The 26,077-nt window shown below is 44.8% G+C and overlaps 1 protein-coding gene across 4 annotated transcripts in view; it reads left to right on the top strand.

The window, feature by feature from the left end:
* nxn (nucleoredoxin) overlaps positions 1 to 26,077 on the top strand; it is a 50,182-nt gene that overhangs the window by 17,460 nt on the left and 6,645 nt on the right. For 3 of the 4 annotated variants that reach the window (XM_018748255.2, XM_018748257.2, XM_018748258.2), the window contains exons 2-5: positions 20,863 to 20,980; positions 23,095 to 23,228; positions 24,751 to 24,851; positions 24,932 to 25,038. In XM_018748255.2, coding sequence (XP_018603771.2) covers positions 20,863 to 20,980; positions 23,095 to 23,228; positions 24,751 to 24,851; positions 24,932 to 25,038 — 460 coding nt within the window. Of the gene's footprint in view, positions 1 to 3,088; positions 3,107 to 20,862; positions 20,981 to 23,094; positions 23,229 to 24,750; positions 24,852 to 24,931; positions 25,039 to 26,077 lie in introns of those variants that run through there. The other variant, XM_018748259.2, reaches the window with a different exon arrangement.

The following is a 26,077-nucleotide window of genomic DNA, read 5'->3' as shown; positions in this document are numbered from 1 at the left end:
CCGTGTTTCCACGTCATCAGCATCAGCGGTTGTGTGTTGTCATGACTGCTTGCATACGGGAACAAACGCGCTACTATTCATAATCAAGGGCCGTATCCGTACACACGTGTCTACGTGGATTATTTCTTATTCCTGGACCGGTTCACCATACACAGGCAATCATGGGGTTAAGTATTCTTCAGTGCCACGGCAACCCGTTGCGAGCAATGGGGGTCCTCGCAGTGGGGGCCATTTGACAGGTGTCAAGGATTAAACTTTTTTTTTCCTCCTTGTCACAACCCCCCCCCCCCCCACATTTTAACTGGAATGATCTTTTCCTCTTGACTAAAGATGTAATTATTTGCTCATTTGTTCCTTTGTAAGCATTAAAATGTTTTTCCGTGGTCTTCAGGAAAATCAAAAGTAATGGCTGAGGCACAGAGCTGGGGGCCATGTAGTGTTTGGGGGGGGGGGTGGTTTAGTAACACTGGTTGGGCAGCTACTTGCCTTAGTTGGTCTATTAATGCCTGCGAGACCATAATGGCAGTGTTTGCTAGATGAGTTCTTTGAGAAGGCCAGTGGGTTGCCCCATGGCCACAGTGCCTGGAAGATTCCCCTCAGGGACCTGGGAAATTGGTCTGACACCTCGATGCTGCAGTGCAACGAGAGTCGGCATCACTCTGTCAGGGGCACGTTGGGCAAGATTGTCCCCAAGAAGACCCAGGTGTGGTTGAGGAGGTGCCCCTAATACAGGGTCAGGATAGCTTAGTTCCATCCTCTGTGCCTATGCATCTGCTTGCAGGCTGAGCCCATTTATCTGGGGTTGTGCAAAAGTCACTGGTTTATTAATAAGCACTTATATCCCAGCTGAATTGTAATAAGCAGTGTAAAAGAGTTCTTGCCCCTCCCCACCCTTGCTGTGCAGCTCCATGGTGAGCAGAGTGGTAAAAGCACCCTTCCCTGCCCCACACACTGGAGTGCTTCAGCTGTGCCATGATTCAACAAAACTTTCCTAATAAACCACAGCACCCCCCCTCATCCAATTCTTCAGTGAAGTCATTGTAATGCAGTGGAATTAAATTATGGACATTTTTCTTGCTTGGGGCAACGTTTGGTTGATTTTTCTTGCCATGAATGTTGCGGAAGATCCCGGTGCACGTCGTTTCCGTTGTAAGGCACTGCCTCTTCCCATACTGCAGGTACTTGGAGTAAGGATGGAGGAAGGTGGATGGTGCAGACAAATGTGTTCGAGTCTAATAAGATGAGTTTGGGCTCTTGCAGGGCTCTGCCGCGTTACTGCGGTACAGCCAGCACTGCTGCTTACAGCTCTGGGCTGCTTAATATCAAACCTGTCAGCCTCCTCGTGTTGCAGGGGAAGAACGAGAAGAATTGAAATGTATTTTGTTGTGCCATCTGAGATTTATTGTTCACTTTTGTATATTTAATGTTCGTTGACTCTTGGGTGTATCCTTTAACGCGCCAAAGTGTGTTGTTGAGGCACTGGCTAAAGTTTCGATATTTGACTGAGGATCTATTCCCTTTACTTCGGCAGCGATCGGCACCACATACCCTCGTGTGAAACTTGTGCAGCAAAAAGTCTCCAGATCTTTTAAACAATAGTCTGTGAATGGGGTTGAAAGCGTTTGGAAATATACGATGGTTCCTGGGCAAGGAAGTTTCTTGACGATAACAAGATAACTGAGTTCACACCAGATCTTGTATGATTTTTGTAATAAATGTCGTCGTTAGAATGGCGGTTAACAGTTTGTGGAAGCAGTGCTTCAGCGCGTCTCGTTGCGGAGCCCGAAGCGGTGTGCGAGAACGGTGGCGCCTGGGCCGGTCAGTAACGCACCGTGTCTAAACTGCTTAGAACTTCCTGCCCTGCGGATTCAGCTGAGGGACAGGAAGGCGGGCTGGAGCTGGCGCGAGCGCGGCCTCGCTGGGGCTAATGCAATGCAGCACAGCAGCAATTTGCCAAAACATTTTTCTCGTAATTAAATAAACCCCAGACTGGATTATTCGTGCTCCTCAGTTTTTCCCATAAAGATTTTTAAAAAAAACTTGTACAGCTGTGCAGCTTACAGGCACGTGGGCATCGCAGGGTATGACCTCTTCGGGGTTCTGGTTGACGTGGTTTTACCTGAGCGACGATCATATCGCTCTGCAGTTTGTTGACCGTCTTGGATTCCGTCTCGCTTTTGGACGACTTCTTGGCTAGCATGATGCGCTGGGATCCGCGAGACATGTTTTTGATCTCTGTATTACAGCTGCTGGATGAGTGGTTGTTATTCCATTCATCTATAATCCTTCAGTTTCCACAGCGGGACGGATATGCGTTGTATCACGGTTCCCTTCTCGCCACACACTTGGTGACAAGTTCACAAGGTCAAAGAAATCTCTCCTTGCCCAGCAGCGACTGTAGGTGAAACTTCTTATGTAGATCTGTTTGTAACAAGGTGGCCTGCATTGCTCCAGATTCCAGAGAGGAGATTTTCGCTGAGCAACAGGAGACCAGCACCAGCGGGCCACAGAAATGTAATTACTTCATAAGCATTTTCAGGGGTTCTGGTTTAGTCTCTGGTGGATACCTGCCATTGCCTTCTCTGCGTCTGGATTTTCTCCTTATTCCGCCAGGGACGCAAGATGGAGAGCACTCTGCATCCTGCCGCGTTCAGCTTCTCATGTTTGTAGGAAGCAAAGCACAGAACAAAGAATATGCTGGTGTGAAAAGATGGGGAACAGGTGAAATCGAGGACAGCGGGAATGCTCGGAGTCTCTGGGATGCCGAGAGATGGAGTGAGTGAGAGAGAGGGAGACCAGATTCATGGACGAGGCCATAAGTTTCAAAGGAAATAACATAATTCTGGGTGTGTGGGGTGGGGGTGTTAATTTGGCCATTTTCTTTGTGTATAATGAGAGGTCATAATACTGGGGCGGGGGGGGGCTCCTCTTTCAACAGATCCAAAAGTGACAGGAGTGATTTTCAGCTCTGTGTTGCAGGTTTCACTGCAGCAGAGGGCCCCAGACAGAGAAGTACAGTAAAATAAAATGAATGCCTGTATGAGGGACTCCCAAGAGTTCATCTCCCTTAGGTTCAGGAAATGACTAATGGGATGCAGGCACACAGGTCAGTAATGAATCAAGGTTTGACAATTTTTCCCCAGTTTTCTATGGGGGGGGGGGGGGGGAGTCTAGGTTGACTTTCCTTAACGTGATACACAATGGCTCATCAACTTATAAACGCAACAGGGAGCGGAAATCTGTCTATAACTCGATTTGTAAGTCTGTTACTAAAAGCTACGTGATACGGATGTGCCTCTTAATTTATTTGGTAGGTTCTGTAAAATTTGCAGCGTACATTTTTTTTTTTGAACTTGCCTTGACTGAAAATAATCATCACAACCTGTTATTCAGTCTTGATTGCTTTTCCCACAAGTGTTCATTGTTTATCAGCTTCTGTCTATTTTTAATTTTATCGAAATAATTAAAGCTTAATACAGATTGTTTTCTAAAAATCTTGGATGTAGTGAAATGTTGGAAGTATCAGAATCCCTAGGCTTCCGCGGTTGGTGTCAACTGACTGGAGATTTTGTTCTTCTGGACATGACGTGGTTCATGCCAGAACAAAACCTTCAGTCAAATATTGGAAGTCCCTTAAAATTTAAAAGGACCGATTGACTTACCTTGTAAACGTGCCACATTCTTCATGTTACTGATCACCAGCACTCAGGAACGTAATGCATAAGCTATTAATACTGTGGAAGCGAGCTGATCGAACGTAATCCTTACCCTCTCACTGAATGCATTTCCACTGCCGAATAACAGCTGGAGTCTGAAACGCATCTCAGTTTTGCACTGCAGAAATTAGAAGCTTTAGAAAATGCAAGTAAATGAAGTGGGGAAAATTTTGTATTTTTGAGAATTCGGAACTCGAAAATACCGAACACGAGGAGCCAGCGTACCGTAATTCTGAGAATGATCGTTCTCTACAGGATGCGGTTGTGGCCAAACGCAGTGATTGTTGATTGTTGTAATTGAAGGTGGTTGTTGTTGTTTTGTGATGCATGTCATTTGCCTGTTCCCTCCAATTACAGAAGTAGGCAGTCTTGTTTGGATCAGATCATTACAGACATTAACTGAAATGTTGCCATTGTCAGCCTTTCACCCAGGACTCTAATCAGAGATGCTTCAGAATGGTCCTGGTCCTGCTGGTGGGTCACAATGATGGACCACCCAGAAACATGTGATTAGCAGTACAAGTGGACATTGTTTGCCGGGAGGAGAAAAGGATGTCATTTGGGAGCCGAGGTCGGCGTCTTTGTACATTCCTCAAAGCACTTCCTCCTGTAACTTGTGTTCAGCTCCCTTTTTGGAGACCCATGAAAAATGCAGTCAGTTCTCCTCATAAGGTGTGTGATCCTTGCTTTTCTTGGAGCGTAATGGTTAAAGAGAGCCATCAACAGTTTAGACTAGGGGGCTGACACAATTCTCCTGGCTGGTGTCAAAAAAAAGAATTAAATGGAGGGAATTGATTTGTTCTAAAATATCATTGGTAGTGTTGAATGACAGGAGGTGTTCGAAGCAACGCAAGAAGACGAAAAGGGAGCTGAGGATCGTTGCGTGGTCTGCTTGCGGTAGCTGTCCTGTCGGAAGCTGTAAATGTTATCTCCGAGGCCCCATCCTGCCCTGCCGGAGCTGCGGACGGGAAAGAGCGCCGAAATGCGAAATCTCGGCCAGTCGCACAGGAATGTTAGCAAACATTTTGTTTTGCTGAGAGGAATTACTGCGTAAACACAGATTTCACAAGACCATTACAACGACCTTTCTTCTGACCCCAGGTCACCCACAATGGAACAGACTTCTGTGTCAGAATTCTCCTAAATTTGAGTAATTTTATTGACGAATTTGGTGTTCGTTCTTGTTCCGAGCTTTACGTTCCAATAATTGGAATATAAACACTGAAGCAGAAAGTCTGCAGTTTTTCTTGCGTAAGAAGTGTAATTGAAAGGCTCAAACTTTTGTGCAATTCTTTCATTGCGTAACTGAAGGGGATTTAAAGAGGGAAATTCATAACAAAGGCTCATGCTTCTCAAGCCTTTTTATTTATTCCCACCCCTAAGTTTTGTTTTCACTGACTGTGTCATGGTACAATTTACCTGTGCAGCATGTGTATCCATACTCTACGGTAGGTTCAGGGTCTGTGCTCTGTGTAGAAACTAGTCACACGTTCACCTCTCCCTCATCTGGAGTGTAGTGAAATCTGCAGCATAACCTCTGCTGTTGACCTGATAGTAACACAAGCTGTCATGAAGGACCTTTACAGCACATCTGGAGCCTCTCTCATTTGCCTTCTGGCACTTTGGCTTTCAAAACTTGCTCAAGATCAGCTTACCTGTTTCAGTCTTTAACCAAAGCATTGTGGTTTTAATGATCCAGCTAGTCTAGGGTCATATGTATCTGAATTGTTTCTGGGAGATGTTCCAGCTGTCTGTATCCCTAGGCTTTGATGGCTTGGTGAGTGGGGGGGGGGGGGGTTCTGAGCCACATCCACTTCGAAGAAGAATCCAAGTCCAGTGGTGTGAGAAGTACCGTTTTGGTTTGGGGGTAGGACTTTTTGGCTGGATGAATGGAGCTGTTTGTGTCAAGGTTTGCCGGCTTGTTTTCTTAGCTTATCAGGCAGAATGCTGGAGTGGAGACTGAGGAATGTGTGTGTGGAGGGTGGAGGAGGAGGAGGAGGAAATGGTAGGGAAGTCTGGCTGAAGGTGTTCTTTTATTCTTCAAGCTAGACTCTATGGGTAAGAATGATCTCTTCGGACAGCAGCTTTGAAAAAGACTATGTTTCAATTCAACGTAAAGTTTTTAAAAACATTTAAAAAAAAATGGGGGGGGGGAAAAAGAAACTGTGGTAACCCCATATGTCTGAAAGGGGAAAATTGAAGCTCAAATTTGGAGGAAGTCAGGCAACAGGTTTTGGGAAGTTTTAAAGGTTCACACCTTGGCTAGTAAAGACTTTACCCTCTGGCAACGGTTTTGGTAAAAGTCACAATATTTGTTTCATGTTGTGCAGCTTTTGCCAGTCACCATACATCTGCCATCTCCGATGGCTGGATTACTCCACGTGCGTCGGTTTCGCTTGTGGGGCAATTCCAGGAAGCGTTTCATCCCAGGCCTGCTTGTACACATTACCCTGCCTGCCGTTCACTGTCCGTGGGGCGCTGGCCAGGAATGGTAAGTTCACGCAATCCTGTTAGTGTGGAACAGCATTTAATTGGATCCGCTCAACATGGCTGAGCCTCGCAGCTCCGGACTTGTTTCACGTCAAAGGAAGACAAAGGAACGGGACTCGACTCAGAATCCCGTTGGCGATGCTGTGCAAGCCTGTCTAATGGGGAAACTCTAACCATACGTTATGGCTCGAGTTGGTTTTGAATTCCAGGAAAAACATACCATTAGTCCATTATACAAAGAGTACAAATTAGCCAGCAGTAAAGAATGAAAGAGCGAGATTAAGCTCAGACAACACCAACAGCATCCTATATGTGCAGTCTGCGTCCGTCCAGCTGATTCTAAATTCCCTGGATGGAATTAACATCGTCTATAAACAGTAGAATTGTCACATGTGACTGACAAGTACTAATTGTTGGACAGTTACCCCAAGTATGAATATTGAAATCAAAATAGCTGGTTATGCCATTGGCAGAGATTCTGGGATTGAGCCCCATATAGCCGTCCCCTCCATCCTTGGGAATTGGAAGCTAATTCTCCCATTTCCTGTTGTATGGTGTGTTCTGAGTAGATGACCTTGAATCAGCATGATTAATCATGGTCGTGCTCAGTCTGGGGTGGACCGCCACTCCCCGTTTCCCACCTCTTCTCCTGCAGCCTTTCTCAGTGTGCTGTGGAAGTTCATCCACTGTGAAAAGGAGATGGCAGTGCACTGATTTTTTTTTTTTTTTTTTCCCCCCCTCTTTCTCCTTCCTCCTTATGTGGTAAAAGATCTGTCTGCATTTCTCACCTGATCTCATCATGTTCAGGTCTGTCATTTACCGTGCAGTTATTGTTTTTCTTCTGCTCAGTTTTGAGATGTGTATATACATAGCCGTTTGAAAAATAGGGTGTTGGAGTGATTGTGTGTTTTACAGTTGTGATGTAAAGGAGTAAATGTACAGTTTGTATTTTGCTCTTTTGTGAAATTATACAGCTATATGTGAAAGCACACCTGACTTAATTTTGCTATGTGCAGTTTTGTAGGATAGTTGTGAAATGAGAGCAATGGTACACATTAGTGCTGTTAAAATTGCTCAGAATAGGTCTTAGTAGTTTGTGTGCATCTCCTTACAGCATGAGTTTGCCCAGATTTCTGCCGGCTGTTTACATGCATGTTGCGCGCGCACACACACACACACACACACGTGTGTATGTACTGCATACAAGCCCAAATCCGCACTTCCTCTCAGATGCACACAAGTTATACACACACCTGTACTCTGACAGCTCCGAGTCACAGAGAGCTGTTTTCTGCGTGTGCGGGTTGTGGTGACCTTTCCCATGCTGTGCGACAGCGCTGCGACGTGGATTGAATCGGCCGGCTACCCGGAGGGAACCCAGCCGAGAGCAGGGCTGCCCGTGAGATGGCCACAGTAGAGGCAGGGTAACCGGTGGTACGGAACACCGTCCACTTTTGTGTCTGGTTTATTTTCAAATGCCACAAGCACAGGTGCTAGAGCACATTCCAGGTCACCGTGGCAGGGTGGGTGCATCGCTTATGTGTCGCCTTCGTCTTCCCCCCCAGCGCCTTCGGAGGCGAGGTTCAGGAAGGATCGGGCCCGGCTCTCGTCCGAGTTCGCGCGTACGGGGCCCTTCGTATCCCGTAAATGTATACCTTAACCGGAGCGTCAAATGACGTTCTACGTGCCGAATTGCGGTCACCATGTCTCGTGAAAAATAATGGTCCCCAATCTTCATGGAGGTTTCTTCTCTCACATCAGACTTTGGTTCAGTGGCGTGTGAGATTATATTTATTTTTACGGAATTACATAAACTCAAGGCAACAGTCTCAGCTTATGGGAGCCTTTACAGGATATAGTTACTGAGGATGTAGGTTTCATCCTGGCTGACCTGCACCTGTCAAGCACACAGTCTGGATCCTCAGGTATGCAGCAGGAACTTCATCCAACAGGGTCCCGTCTGGTTTGCTTAGCCAAGGGTGTCCCATTATTCTTTATTATTTTTATTACTATTTTACCATTTTTATCTAAAGCAAGTTTCTTGGCCTGTAGTGTATTGTACTTTTTACTCCTTTATATATCTTATTGGCAGCGTAGCGTGAGCGATTTGGGCTAACTGCCTGGCTCAAATAGATTTTTAACAGCTGCACGTCCTACTATATGCATGTGGAACTGGTCAGAAGAACGGGGCTTGAATGGCTGTAGTGTTTATCTGACTGGTTTGTTTGCTTTATATCCCCCCCCTTGTCAGAGTCGCTGCGAAGCTTGGATATGTATCGGTGCCAAACAAACTTGCAGCCTCTTCATAATGACCTCAAACACACTTGAGAAGTTGAGGACCCTGTTGACCTCATCATGCACAAAATATGTTTAGTTTTTCTGCTCTGAACTGTTTTGTTACACGAAGCCAGTGGCAGTTGTCCATGACCTTTTTTTTTTTATTATTATTTTTATTCAGCGTTTGAGTATATTAAAGGTATTTTTCGCTGTGTAGCACAGACTGATTGCTGTGGTGACTTTTTCATCATCTAATAATTTCACATACCACTTACTTGGAAAAACATGCAGGAACTGCAGACTCGAAATACCGACAGGTATTGTAGCATGTCGTCTCCATCGGTAGATATGAACGGCCGCGTTTAGTATTTCGCAAACATCTTAAACAAGAGTGACGACTGTCAAATAATGAAATTCAGTCCGGTGATTATAATAGTTACAGATCATTACCAGATTTATGAGATTTGCTCTTACTAGCAAGCAAATGCCTTAGATTTGATTTATGGGCTACTTTTCCTGCAGTTATGAGGAATGCCTCATGGGCTTAAAGTGATAGTTTGGTATGTGTTCCTTCGTGATTTAGAGGAATACAAAAATAAGGCGAGCAACATTGGAGCCACCACACCAGTCGCTCTCCTGCCTCCGTTATTGTCGCACATAGGACTCCTACGTTCAATAGCATATCATAGTTTGGGTTAATTTAGGCTGATTGTTTTCATGAATATCATACATATATTCCTTTCAAGATAGTATGTTTTTTGTGAGAATGTCAGAGACCAGCAGCAGGACTGAAGGTATTGGCACAATTCTCTACTTTCATCAACATCGGATACCAGGAAATTGTAGTTATGCAAAGGGCTGTTAATGCGTACCCCCTTTTATTATGGCTACATGGATCATAAAGACAACATAGGTCAATCTTCCATACGGCGACATACATTCAGCCCAGTTTGGGCAACCAATTAATTTGAGTAAATACATAGTAGGTCTCTACCATAAAACTTCCAAGCTGCCTCATTTCTCAGCATTGATTGAACCCCCAAACATGACCATATCCATTAGGTTGGATGTGTTCCTACCTCTGTGCTCTCCAGGAGCTGTAGATGGTCTGACAGCCTGGGTATTCATTCATGACCTTTGACCTCACAGCTGTCCTATAAAAACCCAGCTCTTATGTGATGGGAACCTGATGAACTAACTGGTCTTCAACTGCCTGTGTTCCCCTAACCCTGGTGCACACATGTCTGCTGCCAAAGTGTGGACACCCAGTGCACTTCAAAGCCTGCAGCTTCAAGGATTTATGTCATTTCAACTTGATTTAAAGCTTAATTTTTGGACATTTTTATTGTCTGACTGATAAAATTGACAACTTATTGGCAGTTATGGCAGTTAATGGTTCTTAAAATCATAAATCAAAGTGGTTAATAGCGTAGGACCATTTTTTGTCCTTAGGGGAGAATTCTTGTGTGACACTGTTCTAGAAGACAGTGCATGTAATTGTCCTCCAAGGATAAAAAGTTAACTGGATTTTTTTTTTTTTTTTTTTTTTTTTTTTTTTTTTATTTTATTATAAATCCGGTTTTCCGAAGCTTTATTGCTACAGGCATTTTTAATTCTAGGCTATTTGCTGGAATAGTAGACTGGCTCCTCATATTACAAACATTTAAGTTGAAAGTTGTGGAGGATTAAAAATTTCTCAGATTTTTTTTTTTTTGGTGTGTATTTTGTCCACTTTTCTATTTTCCGAAGTTTGTCTGTTGCAGAGCAAAAATAGCTTGTGTATCTTCAGTGAGTCATTTGCTGGTAGTACAACACTCCCAACAAGAACAGGAGTATGGGAGCGCCCTGATTAAACTCAGTATTTACGCTTTATATGTGGTCTTGGAAATTAATAAGATGAGACATTGCACATTGTTTCAGATGAGAAGAGTTGGCACTAAGTATAGCAGTTTGCTTAGAGAAGCAATTTTTTTTAGTTTTATATTAGTTCTCATTTTAATATAGCCCCAAGATTTTTTTTTTTTTTTTTTTTAAAGTGAAAATTGAAACTTACAAACCATTTTTATTTATTATAGCATTATCCTGTTTTTCTTTAATACAAATCTTAACATGTTAAAGTGGGAGACATCTGCATTACGGGTAGTCCTTGGTATACAACATGACAATATTTTTGAGCGCTGTTATTTTGTTGTAAGGTCTAACAATGACCACTCTATATATATGAGATATCAGGTGGCCTGCTGCTTCAATCAAAGCACTCATATTTATTACTGTTTGGTCTCAGTCAGTGTCTGGGTGTCTCGCAGCGACTGCATTTTAAATTAACTTTCATTTCCACCAGGATACTTTTATTTTAAATTGATAGCAAGTGAGAAAGTGAGTTCTGTTTGAGCTCATTGTCCTAACTTCATAAATTGAGGGATGCCTATAAATACATAATTTACAGCCATCAATGCAACATTGTAAAACGGGGCTTTGTTTTTGTTCTCCCACCACTTACTTCACACATTATTCCACAGGTTTTTCTTGGGGATTTAGATCAGGACTTTAGGCCGGCCACTTCAGAACATTCCAGCATTTTGACCAGAATCGTTTGCAGGTGGGTTTTTCTGAAGTGTTTTTGTGGTCACTTTGCTGGAAGACTCATGACCGTTGACAGAGACCCAGATTTCTGACACTGGGTATGGCATGGTGCTCCAAAATGCTTTGACATTCTCCTGATTTCATGATACCTTGCACATGCTCAAGGCACTCAGTGCCAGAGGCAGCAAAACAACCCCAAAATATCACTGGACCGCCCCCATTTTACTGTAGGGAAGGTGTTCGTTCTTTGACGGCTTCATCTTTGTTTTCTGTAAACAGACTGTGCTTTATGGGAAAAGCTCTAATTTTGGTTTTATATACCGCGGTAGATTAGCCTGAGCTGATTTTTATCATGTTCAGTTATGTTTTGACAAATTGAAGTTGGGTTTTCTGATGTCTTTCTCATCTGTGGGGTCCTCCAGGGTCTTGTCATAGCTGCCCTTCACTGAGTTGACAATGGAAGGTGCAAGTTGAAGCTGTCATACCTTGTGTCTGAAGGTGTCAGCCTGAATTTGTATAGCAGATGATCAAGGTGCTTTCCCCACCTCTGTCAGTTCTTTGCTGAGGTCTTTGGTCAGGTTGTGAGCAGAACCGAGGTGTTACCACATCCAGGGAGGTTGGCTGCAGTGCCATTGGCCTTAAACTTCTCTAACATTACATAGTGTTGATGGGAACGCTGACATCTTCTCTAACCTCCTAAGAAAATCAAAGAATTCTCTGAACTCGTTTCCTTTCTCCGTATTCACTCTGGTATACAGTGGGACAAAACAGGAGTATGACTCCTCTTTTTTTTTTTTTTTATTTTAAGTGATTGAATTGAGTAGTTTTTATACTGCAGGCACCTGTTAACCACCACAGTTGAGTTCACTTCCAGTATTAAGGGGAATCACTTGCTTAATCTATTTCCAATTGCTTGAAAGTGCCAGTAACATTGCCCAGGCCATTTTAGGGTTTCCTAAATGCAAACAAAATACATACATATGCGGATACTGAATTACTTTTGACCGCAACAATTTTCTGGGAGGTATGTTGCAATATTTGAAAAACGTGCATGAGTGCCAATGTGTTTTTAGCCACAACTGCATTGGATATGTTGACGTAATGAATCGGTCGACTGGGATTGAATATGAGGTTGTTGAGTTTAATTAAATTTTCCATCATTTTCCATTTTAATTTTGTTTTAATGTTGATTAAAGAACAATAAAACAAGCATTAAGACAAGTGTAGAATTGTGAACAGACTTCCTGTCCTGAGTGTACCCTGGCTCATGCCTTTCTCTTTTGGGATAGAGACCCCGCATTGGGAAAGCAGTTATTGACAATAGAAGTGTTACTGCACATTTTTTAAGATTAACTACAGCTTTACGTGAGGTTTTTACAGAACATAGTCCATGAATAACGGCTGGTACGCCCGTGTTGTGTGGTTGTTATTGATTGTTTCAATGGTAAAAGTGACTTTTGAAGTTGTGTACAGAATCTGGTCCCAATTTTGTTAATAAATTGAGGATCCAGTGTACAGACTGCAGTGAACGGTATTGGGGGTGGGGGCAGAACGGGCTCTTGCAGCCAGCTGTCTGGATTGGTTTACAGGTTGTACTGCTGAGATTTACAAGGGTCGGCGCCATGCTCACCAGGGGGGCCCCGCTTCAGATGCGAGGCCTTGGAAATTACGAGGGAAGCTATAAATATCGCCCCTGAAATGTTCCCAGACCTTTTTTTTTTTTTTTTTAGGAGTATGGCTGCTTACTATGGAATGGAAGGCTTCCTCTTGGCTTCAGGTGATTGAAACTGAGTCTGATGACAAATACTGTAGTGTCTATATTCAGCTACATGTACTAGTCCACGTTATTAGTCTGATATTGTATTCAGAAGGTTGCAGGGCCCAGATATGAGACCATGTATCTATATCTTTCCTACCTGTGTTGAGTCCCACTGAGCATGTCTGTGCATGCAACACCTGGAGGTTTTAATTCCGTCCAAAGGCCAAGAATGTCTCAACACTTAACATTTAAATAATTTGAGATGTGAATTATTTTTGGTAGAATGCTACTCACAATTTCAAGGATTTGGGTTTGAATCCAGCCCCAGTTCTGTATGGTCTTTGTTGTGTTTGCATGGTACTCTGGTTTCTTCATGCTGTCCAAGTATGTAGTTTAAGTGAATCGGTGACTCTAAATTACTCTTGTGTGAGCCTGCATGACTGGCCATTAGCTACTGTCCCATTCAAGGTGTACTGGGACTTGAATCCTGTGTTTAAGATTGGAAAAAGTTATTTACCATCAAACACTGCCGCAGTAGAGAATGAGTGAAGGTACCGTGGATTTAAAAAAGAAAAAAAAAAAAGGGCATAAAATCAGTTCTTCCTACCATTCTCAGATATGAGTTGTGAGCAGCATTGCATGTGCCCATCTGGTGTTGGAGCAGAAGACTGCCCTTTGATGGAGGTTGGGCAGAAACCAGTGCTGATGAATGTCTGAGCAGTACTGTGGAATGAAGTAACTACTTGATTGGTACCTGCTGGAATCTGGTCTGATCTCCAGTTGACCCTCCATTGTGGAAAACCACCTTCTACATGAACGAAGCAAAGAGTCCGTGTGGATGTTTGTCACTGGTTGCTTGTCCTCGGGTCACATACACCTTGTGTTCAAAGGCTGGTTTGTTACAAGACCGAATAAAAGGAGCTAAATGCATCAATACAAGGGGAGGAGTTGCAGAAAATAATTTAGAGGCAAGAATAACCCCCTTCCTTTTGTGCTTGAACTCTAACCTGTGACCTGACCAATCAGCATATGTGAGACAATGGTGCATTTCCCAGGGAGCTGGCAGCCAACGGCATTCTGCTGTACAATTCACTGCCTTTGCTTTTCATACCTTACAAAACGGTGCCAGCAGCACCCAATGGGGAGCCCGCACGTGGAATCCCAGCCATTAGGAATCTGGGCCCATGGATTAAGGACTTTCTTTCAGGAGACAGGCTATTCACCTCCGGACGAGAGCTTCATGAAGCCCCGCCTCCCCTCCCCCCCCCCCCCCCCACACACACACAGTCTAAGCCCTCTGACATTCCAACACCTGTTTTCCTGACAAAACTGTAAATTTATCACTGAATTATTAACTAAGATGCCACAATGTAGCAGGCACTCTGACTTGTCCTGGCTTGGGAGAGGAGGAGGAGGAGGGGTATTACCATGGAAACTGGCTCTCTATCGAACAGCAATTTTGCCCTTGTCTCAGCAATGTATTATAGCGCTCTGCCATCAGGAGCGTTTGAGCAGTCCATCATACAGCGGCTCTTCTATGAATATTTCAGCAAGTTAATGACACTGCGATAATGCAGCATCCAGGAGGCATGGGCAGAGGTGTACTTTTGTTTGTATTAAGTTTTTAATCCCTCATCAAGCACCATTCCCTTCCATCTATCCTGTTTTTAGTTGAAGACAAATGCACAGAACCAGTTTCATTTGAAAAGCTGGGTTCTGGCACTGACGCCAAGTTTTGGGGTGGTAGATGGTCATTACTTCTCCCCATCTACAGAGAAGGACAAAGTAGGTTTTATATTTTCCTAGCCCCTCTTTTTCATTTGAGTCCTAAAAATGTCACTTTACATTCACTGTGCAGTGATGGCTTTTGGGGTTTCTTTTTTTTTTTTTTTAAAATTATATTTTAATTTATTATTTAAAAGACATATGTTTGTGATGCTCTAGTAGGTCATGGCATTCCGTCCGTGTCCGTAGCAGTTCAGCTTTTGGAGCGTTATTCTTGTGTGTGGTCGTTTTTACTTTGAGCACTTTGAAAGCCACAGGATGCTTCCCGTTCCTCCGGCAGTCCGCTTTGCTAACGGTGGTCTTGCTGTGTGTGCTGCACGGTGAACCTTTCTCAGCGCCGTTCAACCTGCCCGCAGGCTTGCTCTATTAAAATCATTCCCCCAGTAAAATCGGAGCACTTAGGGTTAGTGTTCCTGGCTGAGGGAGGAATAGTGAGACATTTGTGGAGGCCTCCTGAGAGAGATGGTGGGGACAGTGGGGTGTTGAGATCACTAGCAGTGTCTGAGGACAGTTGAGTAGCTGCGATGTCCTGTAGCATCTCAATATGCTTGGCGTGTTTATGTGGTTCCACCCGATTGTCTGTCGCAAAGTACTCAGTAGGTGGATCCACGGTTCTGCTCTCTTTCCTGCACTGTCCCCGCCAACGAGCTTTTACGTCTTAGTTTAAACAATTGTTTCAGATTGTCTGTCCAAGATTTTTTGTGTTAAACGTTGAGCAGATTGCAGGTTTACGGATTTTAGCAGTAGATCAATCTGGCAAAATACACATTGGCAGTAAGTTTCTCTTTGGATCCACTGAAAGGTTGTCTGCTCAGCAGTACTCTTTAAAACACTGCAGTGTTTGCGTCCTTGTCCCAAGGTAAATCACTGCACAATATGTTTCCTGTCAATAAAAATGGCAAGCCTACATTTTTGGGCTGCTCTTATACAGTGTGGAATTTTAGCTGTTGTGGTGCTTCCAGCTGTTGTGGTTAACCCAATAAAGAAGTGCAATACTGGATTTTTTTTTTTTTTTTTTTTTTTTTAAAGGTATTAAAATGTTTTCTAGCTGTTCTTTGAGCTTTACTAAGTAATGTGGCTCAGGTGGAACAAAGAGCTAGAGCTCTCAGGAGACAAATGGCTTTTATTAGCTTCTAATTCCGCCGTCACCGGTAGGTGCGACATACATTCCGGAGGAGGAGCATTCGGTTAGTTTCAGGATAGGAAAAAGGTCTTTTCTCGTGCACAGCTCCGAGGACCTCCCGCTCGCTCTCCCCCATCGCAACCGATTTCTTCCGCCACGTGACCCGGGGTTCCCTTTTAGCCTTTCCTACGCCAAAGTGTGCAGAAACGCACAGCTGCGCCATGTGTCCGAAGCGGCATCTGCGCCGTAGCGGCCAGGATTCCCGCCACACCTGCTGTTGTCTGAGCAGCGTGGCAACGCGATGGAGCGTGCGATTGATCCCACCGCAGTCCGTGATCCAATTAGCGGGTAGAAAACGGAACTGAAGCCCGGCTAATGCGTCGACGAGCCACTAAGTGGATTGCTGCTATGGATTTTCTGTCTTCCCCGCATTCGGAGCTGTTCGCAGGGAGCCTGCGGAGCAATATCGACAACCGTCATCCGCAGGGATAAATAAGTAGCCCTGAGGGCATGTGAGCTGTTAATAAAGAGTAATGTTTTGACAACGATGATGATCCCTCATGCGATTCCCACCACTGAGTGTGAACTTGCTGACCTCTCCTTCACATTTCCTCATGTGACCGGCGTAAATTCCCATTTGCATTTGTTCATTTGACGCTTTGCTCCAAAGTGACTTGCGCTGTTAAGCGTGCGTTAGTGAGTTGCTCATTTACGCAACTGCGTGTGGGAGTTGGAATCCGGGTCCGATGAGTGCAAGGCTCCAAGGCTGCAGCCCCGACCCCCCGACTCTAGCTGCCGCAGAGCTCCCTACAGAAAACTGGTTTTGTGGCTCCCGTGCTTTCTTGGGGAGAACGAAACGGCACCTCTTGTAAACAGGGTTGGTCGGTTCAGAATTAAGCGCGCAGCATGTTGTGTTTCCAAACTTCAGCATGCGGCGCGGTGCTCGCTGGGAGGACCTGCGGTTTCGGCACAGTGATGCGATTGTGCTCCTAACATCTGTCTTTGTCATTTCTCCTAACGTTCGAAATGTGAGCAGTTGTGTGCAACCTTGTGGTGTCGGGGAAGCGGTGGGGGAGGGTGCCAACCATATATGGCGCTTTGGCTCTCACTCCTGTGACCATCTTTCCCCACAGGCGGGATGTGGGGGGCAGCTTTTGTTCACCCTCCTACTGGGGGCTCGTCGAAGGAGCCGCGTGGTCGCTTTATCCTCGGCTAAGTCTGAACAGGCTGCCACCCGATGCCTATTCTGCTCTGCTGTTGCATTGTAGCATCTTGTTTCCAGAGGTTCCACCAGTGAACTATCCCCCCTGAGAGCACATGGAAGCACCCCGCACATCCGTGTGGGCCGGTAGCTGGGGCTCGCTTACAAAGCCTCGCATCCTAAAATTTAAACAGCCCTCTTGGTGAACACAAAATCCTTGCTATTTTCTTAAATCTAGGAACAGCTGGTAGCGTAGTGGTTAGAGCTACTGCCTTGGGACCCAGAGGTTGCAGGTTCAATTACCACCTCTGGCTGTGGTACCCTTGAGCAAAGTACTTGCTTCAAATAGCTCCAGTGTTTAAAAAAAAAAAAAAAAAAAATTCCGTGACTTTATTAATGGGTATATAATTGTAAGTACCTTAACATTGTAGGTCGCTATGGAGGAAAAGCATCAGCTAAATGAATAATTGTAAATGTAAACACTTCTACGGCAATTTAAATTCCCACCTGTCGTTATAGATGTGATTGTATTAATCATTTCTCATCTTCTTGGGAATCATGGATCCTTGTTGTACGCTTCTTACTCGCCAATCCTCACTGTGAACGGTTTGCTCTCCTGCGGTTCTCTGAACTGCAGCCAAAGCGTGAGGGGGACGTTATTTAGGAGCACCATAAATTGCGGGCGTAGAGAAAAGCAGCTGAATGGACTTTGTGGACGGTCCCTTTGATGTAGCGGCCTGGCTTTTCGGTCATTCTCCGCGCACCATGTTCCGGAGGGTTCGAAAAGGGGCTAGGCCAGCTGGGGATGGCCTTGCCCAGACCTTGGTGTTTCTGCGCTCCCTGGCACTCTACGTGTTTGGACACTGGTCTCTGACCCCCTGAGCAGAGACAGTAGGAGGATCAGAAAATACTTTAATATTTGCAAGTCTATATGTCTTTTCTTTTCTGAAAAGGTGTTTCAGGGTAGTACTTTTGACCCTGCAAAAAAGATCTAAAAAGTAGAGGGTAGGATTTTGTCTAGAACCAGAACCAGAGCCAATAGCAATGCTATCAGGGCATCTTTTAGTTTATTAAAAAAAAGCCCCACATAAAACCATTTAAATTATATACATTCCAGTCCTCTAAACCAGAACAAGATACTGTACTTGTAGGTCCGATGACTTCAGACCCCTAAACCCCTGTGTGCTGTGGATCTTCCCTGAGGTCTCGCTGGAGTTGCTGTAAACAGCGGAAAGAACCACAGCTTTTTTTTTTTTTTTTGCTCTGCATATCTAATACTGAGAGTAGAAAGTAATGGTTCTCAGTTTCAGTGGGTTATAAAGGCATTCACATCTGCCATAGCCCAAACTTTGACTCATTCCCTGATTTTCTAAGTTCAAACCAACCCCCACCATTTTCCTGTGACTCATGAAAAAAATAATACGGTGTCCTTTACATTTGATCACCGGCAGCCTCGTGATGGTTTTGTTACTGGATGTAGTGGTGGTCACAGCTCCCCAGGGCTTCGCTGATACGGCAGAGCCGTGTTCTCTCTTTCGGCTTAAGGCCGCCAGCTGGTAGAGTAGCTGTTTCCTCCGATCTTTCCCCTGTGGTTCTTGCTCTATTTATGTCTCTCTTCCCTAAAGCTGATCAAGCTGCTCTGGCATCACCGCTCCAGTGATGTATGCGCCGACATCCACTAGTTTATCATTTTCACTCTTCTGCTTGGCAGGGAAACACACATACTAGGGGTGTCAAACCCAAAAGGTTTTTGTCCTTCAATGACAGTCAGTCTGGCTGTTTTCTGGCTAAATCAAGTGTATTGATCTCTTCGTTATCCTGGAAGTAATGACCATGGCTAGGGTACGAATGGTAGTGGCTGCGCTCCCCTTTTAATATATGCACTGGGTGGACACATTCAAGCCTCCAGCTATGTATTAAAACCAAATATATACTTCCTACCTTCCCTTTATCACGTTGACAGTTTCAACGAGTCGCAGTCATCGGTTAAGATGAATATCGCAACTGAAATAGTACATTAAATGCTTATGATTAATTCATTTTGCTGATTTTCTCCAAAACCGTTTGAAGTGTAATAATAAAGCACAGCAAGTGGAGTAGTGGTTAGAGCTGCTGTCTTTGAGCCCAGACATCCGGGGTTCAAATCCCACCTCCAGCTCCCCTACCCTTGAGTAAGGTACTTACCCTAAATTGCTCCAGTAGAATTAACCAGCTGTATAAATGGGTAAATAATTGTAATATTAACATTGTAAGCCGCTTTGGAGAAGTGTCAGCTAAATAAATGTAAATAAACATCAGAGCCAAATTAACGAAATGTTTCCGTGTACTGTGTACCCTGCCTCACGGCTTTGTTTACACGCTACACAATCCTTCATTGACAGTTATTGATGAATGAAAATGTAATAAATTTTTTTTCTTACAAAGATTATGAAATGTGGTGGTCTGCATAGCGATACCTTTTTTTAATTGAAATTTCTCCTTTCAAAAAAAAATCATGTTTTCTCCTTCAACCAGTTATTTCTTCCCCCTCTATAATAGTTTGATACAATGGGACCAATTAACCTTGTTGTGTGAGGGATGAGTGTACTTCATTTTTCACCACCCTGTAGTTCACTTTATTTTATATATTATGTATACAGTAAGAGGGGGTGCGGTGGCGCAGTGGGTTGGACCACAGTCCTGCTCTCCAGTGGGTCTGGGGTTCGAGTCCCGCTTGGGGTGCCTTGCGACGGACTGGCGTCCCGTCCTGGGTGTGTCCCCTCCCCCTCCGGCCTTACGCCCTGAGTTGCCGGGTTCGGCTCCGGTTCCCCGTGACCCCGTATGGGACAAGCGGTTCTGAAAATGTGTGTGTGTTTGTGTGTGTGTATATACAGTATATGTATCTCTCACACACACACACCTCTATTCTTATTGTTCTAACACGGGTCAATTTTTCAGTACTATGCTTTACTGAAGGAATCTGAAGTTGGGTGATTTAAACGTTTTGGTCACAGTTCTGCTTTATTAGTCATTACTTAGTCTGATCCTTCAATTTGTGTCAAAGTAAATCTGACAAACTGAGCCTATTGCTTTAGACTTGTTACTTGTGTTTTCAATAAATATATATATATATATATATTACCACATAATCCGTCACGTTTCCAAACACACCTTGGTCACCGCCGCCGTGGGTAAGAGCGGAAGTTGTGTGCAATCTGGTTTGAGAATTTGTGTTGCAGGACATTGACGTTCAACAGCTGTGCCAGTGTCCTAATAGAGTTTTAAAACTCGGTTCCGCTGTCTCTTCAAAGGCCTCCCGTCTTGTACCTCACAGATTCGGCGTTGAATTATTTACGGATTTGTCTTCGCTTCAGAGAGGAACGCAGAACCGCCTACAGTAGCATGGCTACAGAGACTCCGTGGCAAACGTCTTTGTCAAGTGTGGATTTTTGTTTACAGTTACTTCACATGCCTTTCTGCAGGAGGGGGAAGAGGGAAGAACGCTGGGTTTGAATTCCTTCAGATGCCATCCTCTTTAAAGTGGAATCAGCCCCGTAGTGTTTGATTTTAGCCTTCAACTAATTCGCTGTGGGCCGACTCGGCTGCTGTTTAATTCAGCATGGCACATTTCTGAGTCCCTTTTAACGTACAAGAAAGTTTCTCTCCAAAGGCACAGAGATAATTATACTTCACGCAGCTCCTGGTTTTTTTTTTTTTTTTTTTTTTAAACTGCAATAACTATGTTCAACTTCTTCTAACTTGTCCATATGGGAATGTGGATAAATTGGAAGTCATTGAAGAAATAAGGTTGAAAATGTGGTGTAATCGATACGACTTCCGTGCCATTCTATCGCACTGCTGCAGGATTTTTGCAAGGGGCAGCCGGGGATTCCTCGGGCTTCTCTGGGTAGATATGTTATGGGTTGTTGTGTTCTCTCTCTCTGTCCAGATGAAACTGTGGAACAAGTATAAAGTGACCAGCATTCCTTCCCTTGTGTTTGTGGACGTGGCCACGGGGAAGGTGGTATGTCGAAATGGACTCCTGGTCGTCCGAGATGACCCTAAAGGTGTGTACGCTGGGGTGGTGAGCATCCCTTTTCCTGTTTCTCTACTGCAGTCCTGTTGTCCTTCTGAGGTCCTGGGCACGATGCCTCTCGCACGATCATCAGACACAAATACATGCATTGTGTGGAGCAAACCACACTTTTTATTGCGTTGGAACTTGTGTGGATGGATTCAGTTTGACGTGTCCAAGCTATTCTTGTATTGCACTCATCTCTAAATTTCTGTTTCTTTTGTGGTGCAATGACACAAAGGTAGTGCCGGTGCCTCTGTGCCTGAGCTGCGCTTAGCCAGAACTGAACCTGCGCCCCTAAGTATGTGTGGAGTTGGTGTGCTCTCCCCATGTTTGCAATTCAAACACGTGCACTGAAGAAGCCCATGGTAAACCACTTCTGCACCCTCCTTACCGTGAAATTAAGCCAAGTTTTTGCTGTGACATGTCACCAAAAGTGTCTTGTAAGTAAATGTCTTCACAAGCAAGGAATGGCACAAATATCAGATGTACATGGATACTAGTGTATAGGTACACTCTTCAATCTTTCACACATGGGTCTATGCATAAGCTCAACTGACCCCCATGCCTATGATGCATGTTCACAGTTTGATATAATAAATATATCAACCAAAGTAATCATCAACGCCCCCCCCATAAACCCTGAAGACACAACTTACAACAGCAGATACAATAGTGTGCGCTGCTTACAAATATCTTCCCATCCACACAACAGAGCATTCTGGCACACACTCGCACTCAGGTCTAGACTTAGCAGTTCACGTGAAACACATGTCACAGGTATGGAAAGAAACCCAGGCAAACATAGGAAGAACACATAAACTCCACAGATGGAGCAGGATTCAAAGCGACAGCCCAAGAGCAGTGTAAGGCACTAACGCCACCCACTGCACCACAATGCCATCGGTACCGCATCAAGTGGTGATGCGAGGGATTCGCGTGTAACCCCAGGTAATGTTTCCCATGCTTTATCGCTGAGCTTTTAACAGGGGCCATCAAACTCCATACAGCGGACTGATGTTGCTTATAGCTGCAGGCAACGTATTTTGACATTTATGTTCTTGGGTCAAACCAGGACTCTTATTACTCAGACTATTGAAAAACAGACATTGCTCATTACAGAATAAAGAAGGGAAACATCACTGAAGCCCTGGATAGGTTCCTCCTGAGTAAAATGACATTCGCTGTGTGCTTAATAATGGCCAGCCTCGCCAAGTAATACTGCGCTGTTTGTGCGGTACGTTAGCTGTGGCTCTATGAGGAATGTGTCTAAAAAGGACGTATTAACCGCAACCACTTCCCTCCCATTCCAGCGCAAGAAGTTGTGTCTGGAAAAGAAAGCAGTAGCCAAAATTGGAAGGAGTTTATATCCTGGGCCTTCTACTCTTGCAATCGCCCCTTGGCATGTGATATTAATGGTTGCGAACTTGCCAACGCAAATCAGCATGGTCCGAGTATGAGCAAGCTGCTCTTGTATCATGAAGACTATATGCGGTGGCTTTTATAGAACGTCATCCTATGTTTTATTTATGGTGATCGTTTTTATAAATTCTTTATTTCTTATGGTGAAATCCATTTCCACTGGACTGTCATTGTACCCAAAAGGCTGGTAGATTTACAAAGCAGGTGTGTGTGTGCACATATATACTGTGTGTATATATATAAAAAAAAAAATTTTTTAAACTTGATAACGGACTGAATGTTGTAGGGTAGAGGGTTTCCTTTCACCCCCACAATGAAAACAAAAATGGTTTTCATTTAATCGACATTAAAACCACATTTGCATCAGGCTAATTTCTCTTACATCTGGTCTATATTTAAAGAGATGCGGATGACAGTGAATACAAAGAGCTTGTGTGATGGCCTTTAGTGGTAAATTGATGAATAATGAATGAATTCCACATATGTCTGTGTTTATCATCTCTGAGCTGCGCCAGACATACTAATCATAGTAATCAGTCATTAAATGTATTATGCCTTTAGTAACCTCGAGCAGTGTGATCATCCAGCTCATCACAGAAAAGTCACACTGGTGGTAAGATGATCCTGAAAGTAAGTGTGGGTTGAACTCATAGTTCTTGTTCCCCAACCCCCTCCCATCCTCAGGCCTGGAGTTTCCGTGGGGGCCAAAGCCTTTTGCTGAGGTGGTGGCAGGGCCCCTCCTCAGGAACAATGGACAGTCAACAGACAGCAGCTCTCTGGAAGGATCCTATGTGGGGGTCTACTTCTCTGCCCACTGGGTAAGTGTGTGGAGTGCAGCGATGTGGGGATGACTCTCCTGTCCCAGCGTCCCTGAGCTGGCCCTAAAAACTCTCCGCTCTGTTACCGCTTCAGTTCGGAGTTGGTTTCTAGACGTCTTTGCTCGCTTCATATCGGAGATGCGGGAGGCTTCTGGGAAGGAAATCGAGCAAGGGAAGAGCGTGTGGAAGTGTACAGGGTTGTGGTGGCATGAAGGTGGGGGAGGAAGTACAGTTAAGTCATTACTCCCCATGAGCGAAAGACAGGAAATCCTGAGCTGGAATGCCCTGTGAGCCCCCCTCACACCCTCCCCCCTGGGTCCCAGCCACACCTCTATGCACGCACTCGCGCGCACACACGCGTATCTCTGACCCTTACGGAGCTACCGCAGCAGCAGGACTCCGCTTCCCCTGGGGGCAGACCTCTCATTTATGAGGCTCTTATGGTCACTTTACCTCTGCTCCTTAAAGCGGAGCCACTGCCGCTACCCTCTCATTTCTGTAAGAGATTTGATGAGTCCTTCACATGGACACAATTCTAGCCAAATGGCATAGCTCTGTTTCAACTTGAATGCCTTTGAGGGGAATAAAAAAAATACAGCTATATTTTGGAGTAAATCCCCTCTTTTCCAGTTTTCCTTATGGATGATTTGTGTTTTTTTTTTTTTTTTTTTTTTTTTTTTTTTTTTAATTCTTTTGGCACAGTTCATAACTTTCCTAGTAGTTCTGCTTTTTGCTTTCCAGCTTGACTGCAGTTGCGCACTCGTGTAAAGTAGTGCGATTTGTGCCTGCGGTCAGAAACGGACGCTGTCCCAGCACCCATCGTCCACTATGGACAAGATTCGGCTCTCTGCTGTCCCCTGGTCTGTGACACAGCCAAGCTGTCCCTTGCTCCCTTGCTTTTTTAATACATGTAGTGTCATTCCAGCAACACTTTCCCTGAGTTTGCTTGTACTGATACTAAACCACCATGGAGGCATGAAATACTCAGCACCTGGGGCTGGCATCTGCTTACGTGAACCCTTTATTCTTTTTGGGGGATCTCAAATGACTGAGAGGACCTTTAGCAAAAGTCACACGCGCACGCATGCGCAGATGGGATGTAAAGGATGAGCACGAATGAGAACCAGGCTGGAAGTACACCGCTGATGTCCTTCTGGCCGTCTTACAAAGAGGGCTTTTGGTATGCAGTAAATAAATGAATGAATTAAATGGAAACCACATCCGAAAAAGAAGAAACTGCCTCTGAGGCAGTGAGACTGGTATGTTCGAGAAGGACTCCCTCCCTGTTTGAGTGGTTGTTTTGCAACGATCCAGGAAAGGGAAGGAATTCGTGTTCCGGGCTGAGCTCTGTTGTGTTTGCCGCCCTTGCTGGAGTGTGTGGAGAATGAGGAAACGGAGAAGTGTCTCTGACCTTGGCAACCAGAGGAAATGTGTCCTTATCAGCCTCACTGCACTCCCATGGACACGGTGTGGTGTGACGTCACCACGTCGTTCTTTCACATCCTTCCGTTTGTGTCTGCAGTGCCCTCCGTGCCGCAGCCTGACGCGGGTGCTGGTGGAGTCGTACCGCACCGTGAAGGAGTCGGGCCAGAAGTTTGAGATCGTGTTTGTCAGCGCTGATAGGTGAGCTAGTGACCAGCCCGGAGTACAAATGCTTCTCAGTTCTGTTGTGATATTTGGTTTTATTCTTTCAATTCATGCAGATCGGAGGACTCCTTTAAGCAGTATTTCAGCGAGATGCCGTGGTTGGCTGTCCCCTACTCGGACGAGGCCCGTCGCTCACGACTCAACAGACTTTACGGGATACAAGGTAAGGCTCCCTTCCCATACTCATGTATGGATGCACAAGATGTTGCTCCACGTTACTCCATGGTCAAAGGAGCTTCCAGCTCCCCCTTCGCTGATCTTTGAAATGCACCAGCCGGCAAGGATCCGGGCCCCCGGAAAAAACGTGGGCTGCTAACCCAGTTCACTGTCCCACTTTGATCTCCTTTTCCATCTCCCCTTTGGGGGGAGGAGGAGCGAGGCCCTGCGCAGTTTGATTTCATTGGAATGTGCAGAATGCAACTGAGGCGAGTTGGTACTGCACTCACGGTCTGCCCATTAACACCAATGCCAAAACACGACACACGAAGCCGTCCTGCTCCTGCTAAACATGCCCACAGCACACAATGTTTGTATATCATAATCCCATTAATACCAGAGAGATTCTTATCTCAAAGGTGCTTGGAGAGAATTGTGGTTGTGGGAGGCAAGAAAGCGGTAAACCCAGCAGGAGGGTAGAGGGGGAGGTCTGGACCTAACATCTGAACTAAGAGCTCCTCAGGCTGTCCAAGGAACGGCGTTTTTGGATCCATTCGGGGAACTCTGCTATGGAACTCTTGATCGACGCTTTTAACTTGAATGTTACACTGTTCAGTACAGCTGTGAAAAGGCAGATTATGAAAATGAAAGGTACGTCACTTGCAGTCTCAGGCCTTATGAAGACTCTCATTTATCATCTAGCAGATGCTTTTTTTTTTCCCGATGTGACCTAAAGCATAGATTGCGTTTCCCCAGCAGACAGTTATAGAAGTAGACCAGACATGAGGAGAGAAGTGTGTCTTGAGACCCTTCTTGAATGTTGAAAGGAATTCAGCAGTTTTGAGGGATAAGATGGATCTCATTCTACCACACTGGAGCCAAAACTGATTCAAGATTTGAGGTCCCGCTCTTGTGGCCAGATGGGTGAACAGGAAATTTGTTTGACACTACTTGACAATGTCACGTTAGGTGCTGGAAAGCTGAAACTGAGGATATGAAACAAATTATTTGTGGTGTATATTCATAGCTTCTAGTTTTGTTTACTG

This window comes from Scleropages formosus, chromosome 10 (assembly GCF_900964775.1).
Source record: "Scleropages formosus chromosome 10, fSclFor1.1, whole genome shotgun sequence".
NCBI lineage: Eukaryota > Metazoa > Chordata > Actinopteri > Osteoglossiformes > Osteoglossidae > Scleropages > Scleropages formosus.
Note: the sequence above shows the minus strand (reverse complement) of the source record. Positions and strands in the feature narration are given on the sequence as shown.